Genomic DNA, 23,798 nt, shown 5'->3' with positions numbered 1-23,798 from the left:
AATCATGCTTTTTTCTGCTTTGCATCATTTATTCATGTATCTTCCATGTTCTCATCTATTTTTTGTGCAACTAAACCTTATAATAAATTATTATTAAATATAACCTGACAGTGACAGAGTCTTCATGTTTTGTTTTCTCCTGGGCATGGGGGGACCGGTGGGGGGGAAGGAGGGAGGGAGGAGAGTGGAGGCTACACTTCTATTCCATCCCCAAATAGAAAGCACTGAAATAACTGTGGCGAGTGGCAAGAAGCCTGTAAAACCACACAGATGTCAGATAGTAAGCTTCTGTTCATACGTTTAAATCTAGGTTCAAGGATCCCTGATATATTTGCTTTTTTCAGCTGAATAGTACTGTTTGCCCAGCAGCAAAATAACACTTCCTGTGTGGAAAATTATGGATATTTATTATTCTATAGAGCTTTCAATTTGAGATGCAAAAATCATGGACGTAGACAACACTGAGCGCTTTTTCTTTGTCATCCTGTCACACAGGCTTCTCAGACACATAGATTTCTCAGACCAAATTAACTTTATGTAAACATATGCAGCTCCATTCTGCATATCAGAGCTTTTCTAAAATTCTTATTTAAGAGTACACCTACTGGGTAAAAATGTTTACATTGCAGAAGTAAAAATAATCTTTAATTTACATCTGAATCAAAGAATACGTTAACACTGCAGGCTGCAATACAACACGGACACACCTGGTATAACCTGGCCCAGGCTGGCTGTCTAGCCAAAGCAGCCCAGGCAGTGTTCAGCACAGCCAGTTTGACCTTCCACATCTTGCCGGCACAAAGAAAATACAGTCTAACCTGCAAATATAAGGCTTGCACTTTGGTTACTTTATTCTTAGAAGGAATCTAATGGTCTTTTCTTAGGTTTATGTGAGACATTTTTGCAGTTGACGTAAATCTCCTCTGTCTGCCTGAATGATGATTCTTCTCCTCTTCTTTCTGTGTTCCATGTGCCATGAAAATTGGATCTTCCATAACTGTTAGCAAGCTAGAAGAACATTAAAAAAAAAAAAGAAAAAGTTGAAGGACTTTTCTCAAAACAGCTACGACTTTGAAAAAGGAGAAAAATGGAAATTTTTCCTCATATGCTGATGTATTATTGGGAAATATTCAACAATCAATCAACATATTTTTTGTCTTCTTGTTTTCTACAAATATATTTCAGGTTCAAGTCATATGAAAAAAGAAGTTGTGCTTTGAATGTTTCCCAGCTGTCCCACATCAGGTGTCTGGTAAAGCACCAGTGGAATATCCCCTTCCCCTCACATCCACACTTTAGGTACTGAAGTAGTCTGCTATGTCAATCTTAAAACATGAATTACTCTAAAGGTATCGACCATGCTAATAATTAGTCATGTCGTTAAGACAACTTAATGTGATGGTATCTTGGTTAACTGGCATGGGAGGAAAGATGGTTTCTGAAGCAAATGGCTAGTCCCTAGCCTGTGGTCACCCTAGGAAGAGCTTCATTCTGGTATGAACAGTGACCCAAGAGTCAGAATGAGAGAAATGGAAATGGCAAGACGTCAAAGGGCTTTATAAGGACATATCTACAGTGGAGCTCACTGTTGGATCATACAGAAGTGCAGTCTGAGAGGAGATAGGTGGAAAGTTAGAGTCTCACATACACTGTGAGAATGGGGTCATTTCCGTAAGCACCACATCACTTCATACCCTGACTTAGGGTATGAAGACACAAGGCAGAAGCAGTGAAGCTGGCTGCTACCTTTCCACTTCTAAACTTCAGGCCTCAAACAGGATTATCGCAGGGGGGGAAGACTCAGAGCTCCAAAACGTTGATTGTTACAATACAAAAAGAAAGGAGAAGCACTGAAACAGCTTTCCCAATGAATTATAGTGAAGCTGAACTAGAAGAAATAAAGACAGAGGGTGTCACGGGATACAATTTTTTGCCTCAGTTTTGCCTCAGTTTTACAAGTAGAGACTTGAGGAAAAAAGGTATTAACAACACACAAATAATATAAAAGCTAGCAAACCAAAAGAGCTAATTTGTTAATAATATGGAACACAGTTGGTCCCTAAATGTAGCTGTAAAATATTAACAAATATTAATAAAAGAAGTGAATAGCAATAATCATACTTTAAAATATTCAACTTTTCCTGTCTGTATAGTTTAAGATTAGACTATAAGATTCAAGGGATACAAAGATCAGACACAGAAGAGAAAGATGTTAAGAAATATGCAATACAAAATACGAGTAAACTCCAGCTGATCTCACCTGGGTCTGAGTAGAGTACAAAGCTTTTGATAAGGCCTCTGTGATCCTCTTCCTCTTCTTTCTGGTGACAGACAGTCAGTCAGAAACACAAATGCACCCTGCATCATAGTCTAGTCCAAAATATCTAATTCCAGCATACAAGAGAGAATGCTGGTATTGTTTACTTTTCCACTGAAACCAGTAAGTACAACAAAAATCCAAGTAGTCTTTCATCTGACTTGCAAACGGTAACATGCATGAGATCAGCAGTGTTTCATAAAGGCCCAGACACAGATCAAAAGGCCTTCTGATTCAGGGGCAAATACAGTAATATATTGTCAGCAAGTTCCAGCAGCTTCATATATTGTGGTAGAGGAAGAAATATTTTTTCTGCTCACTATTTCTTTTCATTGGAATCAGAGATTCTGGGTCAGGCCACTAGCTTATATTTGGCAAGGAATACAACAAATTTAGATAATGGTTTAAACTATTAATCTGGATCCAACTGTGAACAAATTTGGAACATAAAATCAAAAGGCAAAAAATGCTAGATTTGGAAAACCTCAAGATGTCACCTATCCTTCTCTACACACAAGGTAGGAACAGCCTATGTCTAGGCTTATGTTATTCCTGACAAATCACCCTTGACACGAAGTTTCATCTAATACCACTGTAAGCATTTAGCTGACCAAGGAACTCTAGCAAGCCATTTGCTTTTTTAATGTGAAAAAAAGGAAAAAAAGATCGAAAATGTCACTTTTTTCATTATAGAACTGATTAGCTTTTTCAAGTTTAAATTTTGGCAAGAAAATTAAATTTTCACATCTACCTTTTTTTTAATTTGTTCTGAAGGAGACAGTAGGATTAATTGTTAATGCCTTCATACTTAGCTGCCTCAGTATATCAAGCAAATTAGTTTGTTACTCACTTTTTGCGATAAGCAGTGGTGATACAGAAGATCAGTAAGAAAACTAACAGTAAGACAGCAGCAGAAATTCCTCCAGCTATGTAGATAATAAACCATTTGGGATCCCCAGTTGCTAAAATGCAATTGTAATAAATATGATTAGTGGTTTGTATAAACCAGCATGAACTTTTTATGACAAACTAAGTTGAAAATCAACAATTATGTAGAGGCATTATTCCATGACAGCTCATGCTCAATACTCAGACCTCACAACCATTTCCTCATTTCTAAAATGCCTTTGTTATGCTGAACTAGCTCTTACAAAACTTGTGACTGGAATGACCAAAGGTGAGTGAACACAGCACAGTGATATGAAAAAAACAGTGATGCCTTGTATAATCCTTTCCTATCTCCTTCCCTCCCCTGGTCAGAAAACAGCCCAAGAGCATACATAATAAGTGACTCGATACATGGATAATAAAAGCACTCAGACTACTTAAGTAGTGTTCTTTGGCGTTGTAAAAGTTGTCTCATAAGAGATACCTAACAGTCATGCAATACTTCCACGGGCAACAAGACATTTTTCAGAGTACCAGGAAGATCATCTCAGTGCCCGAGAGGTTTTCTATTCAGTACTGCACAGTTGTAGCAGTTATTTTCTGCTCTAATTCAAAAGGAAATCTGTTCACTTTTTTAAAAAATTATTTCCACAAAAATTTATCCCATTGTGATTTGGTTTGTTTTTTTTTACCCAGTACTGTACATGCTTTGATGATGGATGTCAGGAAACCTACCCTATTTGTTCTAGCCTAAACAAAAATTATTTATATGAGACTTACAACAAAGGTAGGAAAAGTAACATTTATAGTAGTTTTGCTTAAAATGCACAGAATTCTTCACTATAGAGTCACATCTTCAAATGAAGCTAAGGAGCAACATATAATAACTAAAGGGTAGAGACAGGCAAGACGATGGCCTCAAGCTGTGGGTCAATATATTTTTATGGTGCTCAAGCTTGTGGAGAGGTAATGCAATATTATTCTTATTTTTTAGGTGAAAAAAGGTGGAGAAAAAAAGAAGTGATATACTCAAAGTCACACAGGAAGTCCACAAGACAAATCCTCAGTACAGTTATCATGCATTTAAAACACTTGTGAATTTTTATCTTGTCAAAATTCTGAACTTGGTTAGTGGTAGTACTAAAAAAAAAAAAAGTGTGTTAAACCACAGAACTTCAAGTCAACTTTTTGCAGCCCATCACAGAGCCCTGCTTCCTGCTTCTCTGTTGCATCTCTGCACTAGCACGCTGCAGACTTGAGACTAATAGCACAAAAAGCAAGCAAACACAAATAGTATGTAATAAACACTTCTGTACATAGTGTATTTGTGGCTAGCAGCATCAGCTACCAGGACACAGTATCAGCTATCAGGACACATCTTAGCCAGATGATCTTACCAACATCTTGGCCACAAACTTGTTTCTTGCGTTTCAGATACAGACTAGCAATTCATTGGTGAATGGGGGCTAAAAAACTGCATGTAATGTATGTAATCCATATGTAATGTTCTGCTCACTGTACAGATGAAGATAGCATCTATCTGAAGATGAAACCACAGCTGCCCCGAAGAGCTTTCATTCTGGGTAGACAAGAAAGTTACACACTCAGTTCATAGACAAAGGAAAACAATCAGTATCACTAACGATACTGAGCCATCACCAGATGGCTTTTCTCTCCCGGATCAAATAGGTTCACAGCTTCTTATCCGGCTATCCTGAATACCAGTTGAGACTTACTCAGGTACACCTCTTTAGTATTAATATGCTCAGTGGAAAGGATAACAAATGTCCTGGTTTCAGCTGAGATAGAGTTACTTTTCTTTATAGTGGCTGGTATGGGGCTATGTTTTGGATTTGTGCTGAAAACAGTGTTGATAATACAGAGAAGTTTTAGTTGTTGCTGCACTAGTCAAGGACTTTTCAGCTTCCCATGCTCTGCCAGGTGCAGAAGAAGCTGGGAGGGGACACGGCCAGGATACTTGGCCCAAACTGACCAAAGGGCTATTCCATACCACATGACGTCATGCTCAGTATATAAAGCTGGGGAAGAAGAAGGAAGGGGGGGACATTCAGAGTGATGGCGTTTGTCTTCCCAAGTAACCATTACGCATGATGGAGCCCTGCTTTCCTGGAGATGGCTGAACACCTGCCTGACCATGGGAAGGAGTGAATGAATTCCTTGCTTTGCTTTGCTTGCATGCGCGGCTTTTGCTTTCCCTATTAAACTGTCTTTATCTCAACCCTCGAGTTTTCTCACTTTTACTCTTCTGATTCTCTCCCCCATCCCACCAGGGGGGAGTGAGCGAGTGGCTGCGTGGTGCTTAGTTGCCAGCTGGGGCTAAACCACGACAACAAAAAATACTGATCACAGAAGAGTCTTATTCTTGAATTCCAATGTTATTTTACTGGAAAGAAAAAAGAAAGAAAATTCTCTCAGAAGTTTGTGCTGCTGAAGGTATGTGACACAATAGAGAAGGCTGCCTGATAACAAAAATTGATGTCTTTTGTATTATAATCACAGATGAAATCACTCTACTTCCATCATATTTTCAACTGCTGTGTACTTAAAGTGACAGGATGGTGCATATAGCTATGTCCAGCTTCAGGAAAAAATATAATGTCTTTTTTTCCAAATGTTTAGCTACCCGCCACAGAAAATCATTATCTGTGCCAGTGAGTACTTACAGAAATAGGGAGAAAACATCCTGTAAGCAACAAAGAAATTTTAAGATTTTAGCTATTCTGTTAAAAATCATGTGTTTAATTATCATCAAGGATGGCTGAATCTGGATAGAGTTCCAGACTTCAGCAGCATTCCCACCCTGCGGTCTAAGGACTCCAGACCTCGTTTTTCTTTTCCTGAAGTTTCACCTTCATTTTTATCAGGTCAAGATAATAATCTCTGAGTTAATGAGTTTGAGAGCTGAGATTATCAGCTGTCAGTTAAATTTGGATGACAAAAATCATTAGATTTTTTTTAGAAGAAACAACAACTCAAAGCCCTTTTGCCTTTTCTCATTCAAAGTGAGCAAAGCCTTCCTGAGGCATTTGTTTTCTTTAACTATACAAAACCTTTTGTAATTACTGACTTTAACATAACATTCAAGATTTTGCAGAAACATGTCAGAGGCTTGTCATGTGTCTCTTTAGTTCTTGTGTTCTCATCAAAGGTGATATGCTGACAGAAGGCTATTAAGTGTATTTTCAGCATCAGCGCAACTTCTGTTAAGTATTAGACAATGTGTCCCTCTCTCCCCCATCTCCGTGGCCGTGGCATTTTCTCTGCAAGATTGTGAAATTTTTTTGCATTAAGGTTTTCAACATTCAGTGCGCTGACTTTGGTTTTGAGGAGGAAGCACTGATGGGCCAGACAGTTATTTGTTCTAACAAGAGATTTGAACTGGACTGTGAAGATCTTCATGTAACTTGTGACATGCCTTGCTGGACTGGCACATATGGTATGCTAACTAGACATCACTGAAATAGTTTTGCTCACAACTGAAAGGCAGAAATCCAGCATGAATGCATTCATGCCCAGAGAAAGGTGGTTTGTTGAGTAGAGACCCACAGACATGGACTGATATCTTGTGTTCATACTGGATGAATTCACGAAGGAAGAAGGGAAGCTAATTTCACTCCTACTCTGATTCTCCTCACCCCTGACTGCAGCCTTATCTTCTGTCCGTTTTCTATGGCACAGAAGTACTGCTGTCTCCTCCCAGCTCAAAGGACTGTATGATAACCCTCAACGACTGGACAAGTAGTCCCCTGCTTTTCATCTCAGTGCTATGAAGATCATATTGGGTACTACTGAAAGACATTTAAAGGACAATTTAAAGGCACGGTCAACGTGGATTCACAAAGGGAAAGTCCTGTCTAACTAATTTGATATCCTTCTACAATAAGGTCACCCGCCTAGTGTATGAAGGGAACAAATGCCAGATTCTGCATCTAGGATGGTGCAATGATGGGCACAAGTATAAATGGGGAGGGGAGTGGCTGGAGAGCAGCCCTGCAGAAAGGGATCTGGGGGTGCCGGTCGGCAGCAGGCGCAGCATGAGTCAGCCGTGTGCCCTGGCAGCCAAGGGGGCAAACCCCATCCTGGGGCGCATCAAACACAGCATGACCAGCCCATCAAAAGAGGCGTTGGTGTGGCCTCACCTTGAGTACTGTGTGCAGTTCTGGGCCCCACAATTTAAGGATATTAAGGTACCTGAATGCGTCCAGAGGAGGGCAACAAGGCTGGTGAAAGGGCTAGTACAAATCATAATATAATTCTGACCCCTAAACGTCCATTTAAACACAACCACCAACCAGTTTTTCCGATCTAGTTGGAACACACAGTGACACAAAATGTTTCTGTGTTCCTTTGTATACAAGATCTTACTATCCCACTTGCTGCTAAAGCAAGAAAAAAACTTATTAAATCTTTCTAAAAATGGCTAGGTCTTCAAGATGGAATAAGCATTTCTTTTTCAATCCTTCTAATTTTTCTGTTCTTTCATATGACATCTCCCCTTCTTTCCCAATCATCTACCAAACTAACGCATGGATTTTAAGTCTGCTTCCTTCCTTCAAAAACATGATAAAAAAATGAAATCTAAGCAAAGGAAAAAGCATGGTAAGTAAAAATCAGAAATGCGTTCAGATGTGGAATCTGGTGACATGACCAATCTCCATATAAATAGAATTTTTAGAAGGAGAAATATGGTGAAGAACACATCAGAAATTAATCCAAAGTCTCCTGAACGCATTATATAATTATGTAATATTCAGCCTCCTGTTTCTGTAAGTGTTGTCCAACAAAAGCTACACTACTTTACATACACATGTTGTTTTTATGTGTTGCAGGTTTTGAAGTAAAAAATGATTTGCAGAAGACCCATTTCAGCTGGAAATTCCTGTTACTGAAAAAAACCAATCACAATATTTAGTGGGATGGAATAGAGAAACTTAATGATATTGAATGGATCTCATGGTTTTATTTTCACTGATGTTGCAAGACGTTAAATGCAGCATGCCAACTCTACTGATACAACTGCAAGAATATCACAGGCTTTCCCAATATTTGAATACCTTTTCCCCTTTCTCTCCCTTTTTGTCTTCATAGGAATTCCATGCTGTTTCTCCTTGCAAAAATACATTCACCTTTAGACAAGAAGCAAGTTGCTTGTTTCTACTGTACCACCCCTTTAATCTGGTTTTGGAACTATTATCAGTTCTGCAAATAATCCTGTGCTCTTATTTCTACCTCCTTTCACCCAAGATTCCTCCTCTTTAAAAACTCTTGGCATCTTCTCAATGACAGCTTCTCAAAGAAAAAAAAAGAAAACAAAAGGTTCTTATCTTTTGTCTTACTCTCTCCCAACATAAACAGAGTACCCCCTATTCCTGTTTACAATACAGGTATTGTCCCAGTTCCTAGATTCAGTATTTCAAAACATCTCTGGAACTGGGCAAGGCGAGAAGATTTGCAGTACCCATGCAGAATCACACTAACAGACTAAAAACGTTGGAAGAGTTTGGTAGAAAAATCCAAGCTAGAGTGTGGCTTAGCTGTAATGCTAAGCCAAAGAAAATGAAGTGACTGAACTGATAGAACATACACAAAAAACAGTGTGGCAAGTTTCTGTCACCACTTGGTTTATTCAAGCCACAGCTGTTGCATCAAGCAAAGTCATTCACGAGTTTGTGAGAGGCTTCACTGGCTAAACCACAGGGTGCAGTGGGAGCTGACACCTGGCCTGTTGCTCCTTTCTCCTTAGTGTTTCTCCATATCTCACTGGAAATATTAATTGCATGTTATGAAACAGACCCAAACGTTAAAGAGAAAAAACTGGAAATACTTGACACTTCACTTTCCTTTGGAAAATTCAGCAAAATGCTGTTCATAATATGGAGTGAGGCCTTAAAAGGGAGACAATGGGGTGTTTTCTGAATCATATTGTGCTTCAGCTTCTCCAATGGTTTCAGACCTTTTTTTCACCAATAAACAGGCATAACTATGCTGACATTTTTAGAACTAAAAATGGTAAATAGAATTTGTTTCAAGAGCAAAAGAAGCATGGAAACTGAACTCTTTTTTTGGAGAAGAAATAGTTTGTGTAGGGAGGACTGATAATTCTTAAAGTTATTGTATTTTTTTGCAAATTATATGCTTTCATTTTGATATAAGAAGCACTGCACTTGGAGTAAACAAAAAAAATTTCTATTGCTCTACAATTTGGATATGCTTGATTATATGAATATAGTCAACATTTTGAAATTTGAATGTTTAAAATTGTCAGAGGTGAGAGCAATTTTCCTCCTGATACCCTTTTTCTTTTCATCATATTCTGCTCAATTTCATGGACTTTCATGGTCAAGTGTTCAGAGTAAAGCAGGTCAGCATTTTTTTCCTGAGCACTTTGTCTGCTTCTCAATAACAATAGCACAGATGACGCATATTCTGAAGTTTCATATCCCATGCCGAAGCTCTTAGTATTGCCAAAGAGAGGTCTACTAACACTTATTTATTATAAGGAACAAAAGCAGTACCCTCAAAAGATACCAGAGAGCTGGACTGAATGCCGCTACAGGAAAAGAAGGACTGGGGTGGTACAAGAACTGCATCTTCAAAATACATGCGATAGAGAAGAACCAAAACTGAGGTTTTTTCAGTCATAACAGAAAACAGAAGTAAAGGCGGGATTCAACTCACAGTTTGAGAAATCTTGTTTCAAGTGTCTACATATGGAGACCTAAGCTCCCATTATAATCAAACTGTGACAACAGTCACAGCAAAACCTGGAGAGCTTCTCAGCTCCCCCTAAAGAAGCTCCTTACTTGAATAAGGTAGAGGTCATTTTACAAATTCGTACATTTTCAAATGAGAGCGTGCTCTTTGCCTTCGTTGTAGGATAGGTGCCTCCCCTGGGACCCTGAGGTGCACTGTGCTAATGGGGAATTCCCCTCGTGGCTTCTTTGGGAGAATGCCTACCTCTCCCACAAACTCAGGCAGTCTCTCTTCTTCCAAAGCGTCTCCTTCCTAACAACAAACCAGTTTCTCACAAACAGGTCTAAAGTCCTATAATGAGATCAGACAAGCTTAAAACCAGCTTCTTTCTATGGAAACAAGACTAATTGTTAACTTTGCTATCTTTTACACGCCGCTAATTGGAATGTGGTATTTAAATAAATCCTCACTTGTTATTGAAGAGTTATTTTATATGGGTAAAAGTGTTAACACCTCAGAAGGTCCTATTGTAAAAACATTTACCACTTCCTCCTTTACTTACCAGCTATAGTAAAACTCTTCACGTAGGTTTTGTTTCGTCCAGTAGCTATGCAGCGATACGTTGCAAAGTCAGAGGCGGTAATGTTTTGAATGACGATCATGGAGTTTGCCTGATCAGAGCAATCCACCAGTGTACGCGCTTCGAAATCTGAACCAAAGCTTTGCTTTCCTGACGAATTGCACAGAGCAATGGTATCTACTTGATCTGCTTTAATCCTTTCCCACATCACTTGCTGCACTGAATCTCCAATTTTATAAGGGCAAGTAAAAGTGACATTTCCTCCTGGTTTGGTAAACACAGGATTATTTTGTTTCTCAGATACTTCAAAAGCATCTGTTGAAAAACACAAAAAAACAACAAAGAACTTCTCATATTTCATTCAAGGGAAGTTTAGTATCAAAAATTCCTGTATGGCAAATACTAATGAAATTGTCTTACAGCAGAAAGATATTCAAATTGTTTGAAATATTGAAAAATATCATTTATACCTATCTATAGCTATATTTTTGTGCACATTTAGACAAAACAGTGTTTATGGAACTGTGAGGCTGCAATGACATGGCAAGAAGGCTACTTTTAAACATTTTGAGTACATGAATGTTTTATTAACTGTTTCAGCAAATATTCAACAGCATAAATTATGGGGCCAGTCTAATTAAATTTGTGATAGTCTTGTTCTGTTTTCACACTAATCACAAGAAGAAAATGGTTTGATGTGACCCTGAGGACGTGCATTAGTAAATTATGTTACAAGACATTCCAGCCTATGAATTACAATTGTCCCATTCCCAAACCTCACCACTTAAATAAAAAATTTCTTAACTCTTTGTATACTCTACTTCGGGAAAACCTGTGTGATAGTCAGGCTGTGGTATGGAAGGAGACTTCCAGATAAATTCAAGCCTTCTGCCACATATAAACAGTAGATATATTATATCTTAAATAATTTTGACTGAAGTTGCCCTGCTCTGAGTTGGTTTTAGTAATAGAATTCACTGTTTACAAATCAAGAAAAAAAAATTTTAAGTCTTTAATAGAAAGATTGTCAGTGTTTCTGATATTCAGAGCATTCAATAGCCATTTGGTTTCTAAAGCAGGCTTTGTAATGCATATATTCATAAGTTAGGACTAGCACTGTCATCTTTTTGAAGACTTTAGTGTTGAAAAAGATTAATGATCATACTGCTTTTCCTACACTGTAAAAGGACTGATCTTTCAAGCTGTTCAATGAGTCGCTTTTTTATTAGATGTCTTTATGTCACAAAATGTCACTAGTATATATTTTTAATCTGGTTATGTATTGTAACAACTGGAAGCAAAGACAGAAAATTAAAATTGCATAGGAAAAATGACAGTCATTAAATGCATCAAAATCTGTTTTAAAAAAAAGAGTTTTAAAATGAAGCTGTAGCCAGATTCATGGGATGGGATGGTTGCAGTAGCACTCTGAGTGGAACAGAATACACTGTAGGACTGAGCTAGATTTAGATCCTCCTTGATGTAACATTTTTATCAAAAATCTAAGGGAAAAATGCTGGTAAACTGTATTGCTTTGGATGCTGGTAATGCCAGGGTTGTCAAAATCATCAATACAGGGTGGCCTACCTCACCTCCTAAGCCAGGTGCAAAAAGTAATAGGATTTCATGTGGGCAAGTATATTACCCTAAAATCTACGAATAAGTGATTCCATTCATGTTGACAGGATGGAAACTTCATTGTGGAAGTCTGTGACTTCTGAGACTTGTGCAGGCTCTGTGAAACAGTGAATGAAAAAGTCTAGCCTGCAATTTTTTATCAATGGAACACAGAACAGGAAAATTACATTCCCTCTGCCTTTGGAGACCAGAAGTATGATTAAAACATTGAAATGCTGAAAGGCAAAAGGAACTGTGTCTAATGGGTTTACCTAAAAAAATTAATGAAGAACTTGAAGATCCATGTAGACTGCAATCAAGGAGACAGAAAGTTAATGATAGACAAGGACAGAAGAGAGATAAATTCACTAAACTAAACAGAAGGTACAACACAGTGAAGCTAATTAACTCCTTGGACAGCTTGCCAAAGACAGCTAATTTTCTGTTACTGAAGATGACTGCCAAAGCTGGATAATCATTTAAGATATCATGCTAGTTCCAGCAAGAATTTACTCATGGAATTCTAAGTTTTATTCAAATCAGACTACTATGATGGGACTCTACACTTGCAAAAGATGTTCCTTGTATTGCAGTCCCTCAAAAGTCATTACACTAGAAAAGATTTTTTTTTTTTTAATACCTAGCAGATTCAGATCTGTAGATTCAGATTCAGATCTACTAGGGAAGAGGGGTAAATGAAAAGGTAATTGAAACCTATTCTCTCTCTTGCCCATCATATTCTTACAGGTCAGATCTTTCCTCCTGTCCCACTTTCCAGACCACTAACTTCCAGCAACTGCCTGCTTTACAGTAAACCATGTATTCTTCCCTGAGAAGTCTTGTCTTCTTCACTGTGCAGTCTTTACTGTCTTCTTCTGCTATGAGCAAGCCCTACTGCTACCCATGTTCCCCTTAGAAGCCTTGAAGTCTCCCCATCTGCTCCTGGGTCCATCCTTGCTGTCCTATCCATTTCATGCCAATGCTACCCTGAACTCCAGGTGTTTCTCCTATCTAAACATGCTTATTAGGGAAATTACATGTATGATGGTGATACCTCCCACCTTCCAGAGGATTCCCACCTGACCCAAAGGGCAGCAACCAGGACTGTATAAAAAACAGCCTTCTTCCCTGCTGCCTGCTGTACATTTGCTAGAAGAATATACATTATACATATGGTGAACTGTAAACAAGAAGATACAACATTTTCAACCAAAATAATGAAAATCCCTTCTGTCTTAAAACTTATTAGTTAACTTTGTATGTTATATTTGCCAAAAAATGTATCACAGTTTCCCAATAATATATAATACTACAACATACTATAGTATACTCTAACAGGTACATTACAAAGTTAAGGTTGCCTTGAAACTTCAGTGAAGTTTCCAGGTACAAATCTTGATATATTTGTATAATTTGCTGGTATACAAATAATAAATAATATGTTAATAGTGAAAACTATGTACAAACAGACAAATTAAAATAGAAACAGTTTTGAGATTCTCGGATGCTGTACGTTCTGTCATAACTATTTTCAAACACAGGCATCATTACACTTTTTTTTTTTTTTTTTGCATTGCTTGTGTATTTTACTTGACAGTATGCAGCGACATTCAGGCATTTTGACTCTTGAAAGAGGTAAATCACTCCCCTTCCTACCATATGATACCTTGTACAACTTAAATGATTATGTAAGGCATAAGCAGTGGAGAATCAGGCCTACGTAGTTCTAATTAAATCTTCCTAGTACACTAAAGTGTTCCAGGTTTTTGTTTTAAGCAATTGTCCCATTTTATTTTGACACCAACATAAGCATAGTTCTTTCATCCTCCCTCTCCTTTGTTCAACCACTTTCTTTATTTAGTACCTTTCTGAACATTGTTTCTTTGCTTTCAGCCTGGAACGCGTGGGATGAGAACCTCCCATTCTGAGAAATACTTCTACGGGGAAAAAGGCATACCCACATACCTTCACCCCCGCACACGCACAACCCATGGTGACACACGATGTGTGAACATTTCAGAAATGCTGAAAAAATGTATCATTGCATCTGATAAAAATAGACTTTCCCTGCCTGCTGCTCATTCCGGCCACTGCTGCCTGCTCTGCCTCCTGCCATGGCCATGTCATCTCTCCTCCTGGACAGAAAGTAGGAGGAGGTGACAGCACTCACAGTAGGTGCATTTGCTTCTGCTTAGTAAAGAAGTGCTCTGTGTTTGATATCCTCCCTGCATCTCTTTTGGCAGGATGTTATCTCATCATATTTTGCAGTTATACATATTTCTATCTGCTTAAGGGTTATTAGACATATAAAGGAGAAAAAATGTAAGCTTTCATATTTTAAAAAACATAATATTTCAATATTTTTCTTGGAAAGCCAATCTCAAAAATATAGAGGCATAAAAGAGTGTAAACCAACTTCCTAGCATTTAAAGGATCAAGCAACTAAACCATAATTCTGCAGCAGGGAAATTGATAAGGTTAAGAAATTCCTTTTGGAGGGAAAATAAAATAATGGTGTAATCATTTTTTTTTTCTTCCCCCCCCTGCCCTTGCTACAAGCAATTAAAAGCCAAAATGAATGTTATGTAAATATTTGGTCCCCATTCTTTTGGGTAGAGATTTTCAGACTTTCTACTTTTTGGTTCCTGTCATATCCACTTTGATTATTCTTTTTTTTCCTTTGGTCTCCGATAGGATTAGCTGGTTTTGTTCCTTCAAAGGAAAGTTGCTTAGATACCTGTACCTGTTTTCAGCTAGTTTATTAATTTTTAAAGTCAGTATCTATAACATCTTAATTACTGTTCTCTGCAAGTTCCACCAGTCCCAGTTTTATACTTTTGCACAAGGTTCTAGAGTTTCACTCTGGACTGCACATGTGTCATGCATCCCTCCTGGTTTAAAACCGTATACAAAGGAAAAAATATTCATACTTCAATATCAGTTCTGCAACTTCAGAAAGGCAAAATTCAGCACAGTAGAATAAAATGCATTGAAACACCCTTCTGGCTTAGCATATTTCTGCATCTCTGTTTAGGCTTAAAGCTTAGCAGAGGTTAAGTACTACCAGAGCTGGTTTTATACAGAGTTACATCAGCTGCTGCAGGCAAGCGCACACACTTCCGAGTAACAAATGCGGGGAGTCACACCCCACACTCAGCCACCCCTGCACACAGACATTTTCCATGTGCTGCCAGGTACCACAAGGTCAGGACAAGCTCATACTGCTCAGGCTGATGGTAACAGAGCTGCCTTCAAAGTAGGTACCTTAGGAAGTAATGCTCTTCATCAGAAATAACTAATGACCTTAGCAGATTTTTCAAAACTGCAAAGCTAACTTAGCTCTACAGCAGCGACAGGTTCCCACTTGGTTTGCTGAAGCTCTGCATGCACACAGTCTTCTTCTCTGCTTATAAGAAGTGACAAAATAAATTGCAGATGAAAAGGAGGCTTAAAATTTTATGAAGATGAACTTTGTCCGGGGCTTTTCTTTTCACCAAGAAAATCAACTTTCAGATGAGAAAATACTTCAAGAGTGACCCCTTCACCCTTCCTGAATAGGCTAAATATGGAATTATATTTAGCTCCCAAACTAATGTCTTCCAACTGTATTAACACATACCACACAATTTTGTTGAGTTTCTAAAAAAATGCTTTTGCCCTTTTTTGGATGAAACAAGGAAACATGGATGCATAGCTATTAAATAAGCTGGAACAGTAAAGACCTTAATTTCTAATGAGCTTCTGACATCAGTTCTACAATCAGACTCAGAAACCAGCAGTAGTGCAGTGTTTGAAAAGGATGTGTTTTTCTAATAGCAACTATTTGGATCATAAAAGTTAAAATTAAAGTATTTATACTCCTATACACCTTTAAATATGCATTAAATTATATTGTGACAATTTGGTGAATCTTTCTCTACCAATTATTAATTCTGCATTATGCTATAAACACTTAGCACACAATTGTAATTCACCTGCCAATTCCAGTTTGTTTAGGTATATTCCATTACTCTTTGTTGTTATTTTACTCTTTTAATATGAACTTTAGTAACCTAGAGTTCAAGGAAAGGGAGAAGCCAAAGAGAGGGAGAGAGAAAGAGTACAGTGCTAATAGAAGTGAGAAAATCATCCTCTCTTCAGTTATAAACATTCATGAACTTCCAGGAAGGAGAATTTGGTCATTGGGGAAGAAGTCATCTGATAAAAGCGTATAATGTACTATGCCAGGATTCACCTGCAGGAGAGTCTTGAAGATGTAAGAGGTCAGAATTTCAAATTTTCATCCTCTCCAGGAATTAAATCAGTTAGGATGAAGGGAATTTACCAGCGATAGGAGTTCAACGAGCAGAGAGAAGGAGTGACACAGGATACTGTGCTCAGCCTTCACTTATTGTTAATGATCTGTATTGTCTCACAGTGGATGAAGAGAAATGCTGTACTGAGAAACTGCACGTCGCAGCACGCGTGCATGTGTGTGCATTTGTGCCTACCTGCTCATATCTTCCACGAGGCTCCTACGGGTCGGACTTCAGGCAGAGCAGAGGATATCATGTTTTAAGCCACACAGAAGAAAAAAGGCAGGGAAGAGAGGAAGGGAAAGGGTGTGAAAAATCAACCTGGCTCTAAGGACAGCTGTTGAACCAATGTTTCTCAGGAGGGAAAGCCAAGGGTGCCAAGGTGATGGACAGGGTACACACCCATGCTGCCCAGCCCCAGAAGTGTGCGGCATGAGGATGCACTGTGGGGAATTGCTGCCCTGCATCTCAGATCCTAGTTATTACTTTTAATGCATTGTTTTATGGACTGAAAATATATTAGAGGAGAAGGAAAGGTACAGTTTATTGTATAATGAGTTTGTTATGCAGCTTGGTACCAGGTAAGAAAACGGAAGAAATCAATACATCATCAGTATCTTTCACCAAATGTTTTCTTTCCATTTCTTTTTGTCCTTATTAAGTTACAAATTATATTCCTGTCTGACAGGCCAGATGAAAGAAAGGTTCACCATTAGAAATATAAGCAGCAGAAAGAGGTTCTGCAGATGGGAAAACTTCAGAACTTAAAATATTAATCACCTCGTAGTGATTTCCTTTAGAGTATTTTGAAGTTTAACTGAGTCTGTAATTCCTTTTACCCTCTGCTTTTCACCTACCTCTATTCATTCCATAACTGAACATGTGTTTCCTCAAATAAAATATTGCTCAGCCTGTCCTAGATAAATTAATACTACCTCCTTAATTTTGAATATTTTAAAGCTGTCACTGTGCACTTTCCATTTTCCCCTGCAATTGCATCCTGTTAAATTCCGTTATCTCAAAATTTCATCCATCACATTTACATTTTGTGAAACAAAAACCAAAGTTATAAAATTCTTAGATCTGGGTTTAACTACTGGGTGTCACAGCAGTTATGGTTGTTACTGGAGACAATACCATACTTTAGTTAAGTTGAACTTCCCAGTGGTGGCTGCAGTGGCATAGAATTAGGGAATAGTAGCTGAGAAGATGAAGTACTTTTGGCTTATAGAGGTAGGAGAATACTTGCCCAAATATACATTTTTTAACCCACTAGATTCAACTCCAGTCAGTTTTGGCTTTCCTAACTGCACCCATTCATGCTTGGACAGTGTTTCAAGGTTCCTTCCAGGTCAACTGACCCTGCTTTCATCGTGTCTATACTTCCTTTTTATGTTTGAGTTTAGTCAGAAGCTTCTTGTTCATCCATGCAGGCCTTCTGGCATTTTTGCTTGATTTCCTGCTTGTCTGGATGGACCATTGGAGGAGGTTTTCCTTGAAAATCTTTTCTCCATCACCCTTGGGATTCTTCCAAGCAGATCTCTGAACAGGCCAAAGTCTGGTCTTCTGAAGCCCAGGGCTGTGATCCTGCTTTTTTGCTTTTATCCCCTTCTCTTGGGATCATGAACTCTACTATGCAGCCAAAGTTGCCCCTGATCTTCACAACCCCAACAAGTTCTTCCTTCTCTGTAAGTCTGAGGTTGAGCAGAGTATCTGCTCTCTTCAGCTACTTAATCACCTGAGTGAGGATGTTATCATCAAGGCACTCCAGAAACCTACCAGCTTGATTGTGTCTTGCTGTGTTGCTCCTCCACAGATACCAGGTGGTTGAAGTCTCCCATGAGGACCACAGAATGTGAAGTTTCTTCCAGTTGTCTGATCACCCTGATCATGCAGTCAGTAGCAGACACCCACCACAACATCACCTATGTTGATCTGCCCGCTAATCCTGACCCATGAGCTCTCAGCTGGCTCATCATCCTTTCCCAGGAAGAACTTCTTGCATTCCCACTGCTCTCTCACATAAAAGGCGACTCTCCTTCCCTACCCTCCCAGCCTGTCCTTCCTAAAGAGCCTGTATCCAGCCATTGCAGCACTCCAGTCATGTGAGCTATCCCACCATGTCTCTGTGATTCCAATGAGGTCATAGCCCCACAACTGCACACAGAGATCTAATTCCTTGTTTTGTTGCCCATGCTATGTTCACTGGTGTACAGACACTTCATATGGTCATCCAGTCATGCTGATTTCCCAGAAAAGGTATGAGAGCTTCCCCACAATGTGTCCCCTCAGTATTTCCTTATTCGTGTGGACATACTTGGAATGGTCACCCTTGTGCCCTGATTTGTTGTTTTCAGGGTGTTTCCTGTCCATATAATCCCACACCATTTGCTTGTCAGCCCAGTCCACTTCCTCGCTCACTTGTGGGTTGTCATCTCACTTTCCTGTTAAAGCTCCCCTCACCAGCTTGTTGGCAAGGATGCTTTTTCCCCACGTGCTCAGGTGGATCCTGTCTCTTCCTAGCAGTCCTTGATCATCAAAAAGGATCCATGGTGATAAAAGGTAACACCTTGTTGTTGACACCAGCCATGCAACTGGGTCTTGACCCACAGAATCTGTCCCCTATTCCCAGGGCTTTTCCGTTCTTCAGCAGGATCAAGGAGACACCACGTAAGCCACCCATGTCCTTGACCACCACCTACAGCACCATGTAGTCATGCCTGATGTTCTCCAGGTCTCTCCTGGACTCGTCTTTGGTGTACGTGTGGAAAAGCAGCAGGGCTTAGGAGTTTGAGGAGTGGGCAAGCCTTGGCAGTGTTTCTGAAGCATCCTAGAGTCTACCCTGGCAAGCAGCAAACCTCCCCAGACAGCAGGCTGGGTCAGCAGATGAACAAATGAGAAGTAAGAGTCATCCCCAAATTATCACACAACAACAAGTCAGTTAATAGCTATAGTATCCAGCTGACATGCAATGCATGTTCATCAAAACAATGCTCATAGGGAACATATAAAACAACCTTTCTAATTTTATCTTACTTTGGTAAAAACACAGCAGTCCTCATGGGTACTGAATGTTACATTTTTTTCCTTAACATAGCATATTCTGATACAAAAAAAGTAACCAAGAATACATAACAGCATCATTATTCTTAGTAACTAACTGAACATTCAAAATGGTAAGGAGTAAAAAGAAGAAAAGACAAAAAAAAAGTCAAAAACTTCCCAGTGCTGAATAAAAGGATCTGGGTGCTCCAATTGCTAGCTAAATAGAATTGAGAATGTTATCACATTGACTGTTTCCAAAAGACAAATTTTCTCAGGTATGTCAGCAGAGAGACATATACAAGACACAGGAGACATTATTCTGCTTCATTCAGCAATGGTTAAGACCTTAGATGGAACATGGTGTTTCATTCTATGTATCTTATTAAAATAAGGTTATATACAAACTGGAGAAAATTCTGATGAGAACAAGAATGATGAAATTTAGAATCATGAACTAAGAAGAAAAGTTAAAAGAACTGTGTTCTTTTAGTACAGGGGGATGACTGAAGGCTGGCAACATGAAAGCCTTCCTCTTTTTTCAAAGGACGGACTACAGTGAATAAACTCAGTATTAAACAAGAGATATCTAGGTTAGATATAATGGGGAAAAAAATCTCCTTGTAAGGCTGGTTAAGCGCTAGAATGACTACACAAGAATATTATGCATGCATTCCTGACATGGGAATCAGTCAGTGCTTATCCTGCCTCAGAACACAGAGATGGATGAGATTAATTTGGAATGTCTCTTCCAGCCTGAGTTTTCAACAATTCTATAATTCCTTTTCATCTAAGCTTTTCCTTCAGAAAGGAAGAGGAGCTATCTGCTCTCCTCCCAACCGAGCTGTTTTGTTTTTTTTCCCCTAGCCTTTTATACTGAAGGGGCATCCAATCCTTAGCTCATTACAGAAGATAAAAAGTAAGAAAAGCAACATTTAACAGGTCAATAATCACAGCAGAGGTGTGAAAAAGGCAGCTTCACTTGCCTTCATCCTATTGCTTTCTAATTAGGTGCTGACAATGTGGTTGACACTGTGTAAGATACAGAGATAGTTCTTGCTCTGGAGAGCTCAGAGTCCAAGAGCCGAAGAATGAAGATCCCTCAGGATTAGTTCTTGCTTCCATGTGCTTTAAAGGGCTGATAATTTTTCACTGTAGACCTATGAATCACATTCTAAATTGAGACAGAGATAAATAGAAAGCAAGCTATTTCAGGTGAATAGGGATTTGAAAAAGATCTATGCAACGTGCTGCTTTTGGCAGGCAGAAGAACATTAATATAGAAGTTACTGCTGAGTGGCATGGATATCATCACACTAGCTAAGAATAGAAAAGCTCTGTATCTGCTATCACAGAAGAGGCTGATCACTCTATTTAAAATATGGGAGTACTTCATGGTACATCTGGCATTTAAATACTCTATTAATGAACTTTCATTCTTATTCAGAGCTGCTAGCAAAACATATCCCCTGAGCAAATGGTCCATTGTCACTGATTGACAGAAACACAAATTTACTCATGAATTTAAAAAAAAAAATTAAAATAACAATTTCCAACCACATAACAGAAGAAAAAAAAAACAAACACAAAAACAACCAATTATGCAACTCTGCATAATTCACATTATGGATGTAAAAGTCACTATGAACATCAAAAGAATATTTCCCATTCTATTCAGAGTATAGCGTGGGAATTTTTAAGTCAAACTAGTAGTATTTTAACACTTAACTGAAATAAAACTCCTGAGAAAATAAATGTAAGTTTCAAAATATACAGAAATTCTTGTTAGAATTCAACTGTTTTGAAAGGCAAATAAGCAAACACAGGACAAAAATATTCCAGGTAATTTTAACTACATTCATTCTTTATGTGAATAAACATACAACACTGCTCTGCATGAAGGCCAGTTTTCATTTAAACAGTTTATGTATAACTTAATTCTTCACGTCTGAAGACTTTTGTCTTTCTATCTAGATGTGTAGCAAAGGTATAGTGTATAGGTGTAGAACAATATCAGTTTGTGATCTCTCTAATGGTGTTTATTATATTCTATATTTTAAGTTAAATTTGCATTGTAAATTTGTCCATCATGTATTTTAAGATTGCTGATCTAGCTTTAACTGATTGAGTTCTGCATTACAAAGCTCTTCACAAGTTGATTTACTTTGCCTCTAAGACAGTTTTTGCCTACACTCAATCATCTCTGATTCTGTTAAATTTAAAATAATCAATATTCTAATTATACATTTCAATGGAAACTTTAAAACCCTTAATTCAGGGATTGCTACATTTTGATGCAATGCAATCTAGAGAACTAACTATTAATAAGGCCAAGTGGTTTGGGAGGATGTGTGAAGCGCCTGAAACCAGATGCACTTCTCAAGGCAGAATGAATCAGAGGATAGTTTGTGGTTGCGTAGGAGGCATCAATACAGTGGTCTGGTAATGTGAAAAGTATTGCACTGAACTGCAACTGACAAAGAAATGCCTCATACTTTCATAAGGGCAAGACAGAAAAGGGCAAGATTATCATTATGGGCAATGACAATACAAAGCTATAACCAAGTAGTAATGGTACGTCGTGTATCATCACAGATATGAGAGTGCAATAGGAAAAAAGTTTTACGTAGTGTCTATATAGGAAGCCTAAATTAAACCCATTGCGTTCAACAAAATATTGGACCTGGAAAACTTTTTAAATGTAAATTATCAATAATTTATTTTACCAGGTTGGGAACAAGACAGAAATACACTTCAGATTTGTAGAAGTCTTAAGATCTTGATATACAGATATTAATGGAAATCATATTTTGAACCAAATATTTGTCTATTGATATTGTCTTAACTTTTCCTGTTGATATATCCCCATTATAATGCTCCATGGAGTCGAGAATGGCTGAAAAAGAACAGACAAAACTAAGAACTTAAAGGCAGATATGCATGACAGGATGACAGGACCAGACCTTAATTTCTGTTGAATAAATGATGAAGAGGCCAGAATAATTACTTAAACTCTTTTTCTGTGAATTGATACTTTATTCAAACTTCAAAAACATCCCTTCAAAGATGAGTAACTATTGTGCTGATGGATTTAACTGAAGAGAGAAGAACCAAAGGACTGAAGACAGGTCTGGAAAAGGATCAAGTAAACAAATGGATCCATGTCTCAAGTGGCCATAGGTAAACAAAGATCTGGACAAACCAGAGAAAGACAAAGGGTATAGTATGAAGATAAAAGGAATTTTGCCAATACCTTTTCAAATTCCGTTGTAAATTAAAGTCATCCAAATATCTGTTCAAAAGTGCTAGAGACTGGAAATGTATCCTTTCCCTGTATATATTTCTTTGCAAAAGTTTATCATTAAAAAAAAAAAGAAAGAAAGAAACATTGCAGAACTCCTGCTGCTTCTTTGCTATTGTTAGATACATGGATGGCAATTGGCAAAACGACACAGCTGAGTACTGTGTTTTGAGTGGTGACCTGGGATGACAGTTAAACACGCACCTCTGTACACACCTGCCCAATGGACTGACTGCGTACACTGCCCTCTCAACGCTCTCCTTTGAAAGTAAAATTACAACACCTGCAGCTTCAAATGCTTTCTCTTCCAGGCAGCAAGCATATGAAATAACATCTTTTTGATGATCAACAGTTCCTGCGTCATGTCTCCAATGCTAATGCTTCTTCTATTAATAGTGACTTCACTCTCTGCTCCTCCTATTTTATACTGCACTCAAAATCAGTCTTCAGACATACATGTCTAAGCACTGTATATACGAAACTACAGATCATCCTTCAACTGTTCATGAAGAAAGGTGAAATAAAACCACTGACGATTCCTACATAGTTGTTACATCTTATCAAAAATGTACAAGGAATTTGCTCTGAAAGTATGAGTTTTCTTCACTTAGTGCAGTAGTAGCTGTGACTCATAAAATGTGTGAAAATTAAGGGAAAAAAATCCCTTGAATTCAGTTCTGAAAACTGTTGGATATATGTTCACACTACAAGAAAAAAGAAGCAACAGATTCACCCAGCTGGCAAATATCTTCCTGTGGGATAACTAGACTATTCTTTGCCAACGTATTCATGTGTAACTGTGGCAGAACATACTCTCAAGTTCTCTGCAATCATGGTACAGAATTTCAGCACTGCATCCACTTGTAAGAATTTCCTATAGCTACAAAACAAGTGAAGTTTCCAATATAATACCCTGCGTATTATTGCTTTTCTGTCAGTATGTTTCAGTAACTGCCAATAAAGAAAGCGTGGATAACGTTGTGCAGTCTGCAAGAGTTCTTTCTCACCTATTTCATAGATGTCATAATGAATCTTTAGCCAAAA

At 38.3% G+C, this 23,798-nt stretch overlaps 1 protein-coding gene across 1 annotated transcript in view; it reads right to left on the bottom strand.

Moving 5' to 3' along the window:
* Positions 1–499: 499 nt before the first annotated feature.
* Positions 500–23,798, bottom strand: part of CD226 (CD226 molecule) — a 28,688-nt gene continuing 5,389 nt past the window's right edge. The window contains exons 3-6 of the mRNA XM_075495453.1: positions 10,482–10,814; positions 3,168–3,279; positions 2,231–2,321; positions 500–1,008 (exon numbers count right to left, since the gene is read on the bottom strand). Of these exons, the coding sequence (XP_075351568.1) occupies positions 856–1,008; positions 2,231–2,321; positions 3,168–3,279; positions 10,482–10,814 (689 nt within the window). The 3' untranslated portion in view covers positions 500–855. The remainder of the gene's footprint in view (positions 1,009–2,230; positions 2,322–3,167; positions 3,280–10,481; positions 10,815–23,798) is intronic.

This window comes from Mycteria americana, chromosome 2 (assembly GCF_035582795.1).
Source record: "Mycteria americana isolate JAX WOST 10 ecotype Jacksonville Zoo and Gardens chromosome 2, USCA_MyAme_1.0, whole genome shotgun sequence".
Lineage (NCBI taxonomy): Eukaryota > Metazoa > Chordata > Aves > Ciconiiformes > Ciconiidae > Mycteria > Mycteria americana.
This window is presented reverse-complemented; position numbering and strand designations above follow the sequence as displayed.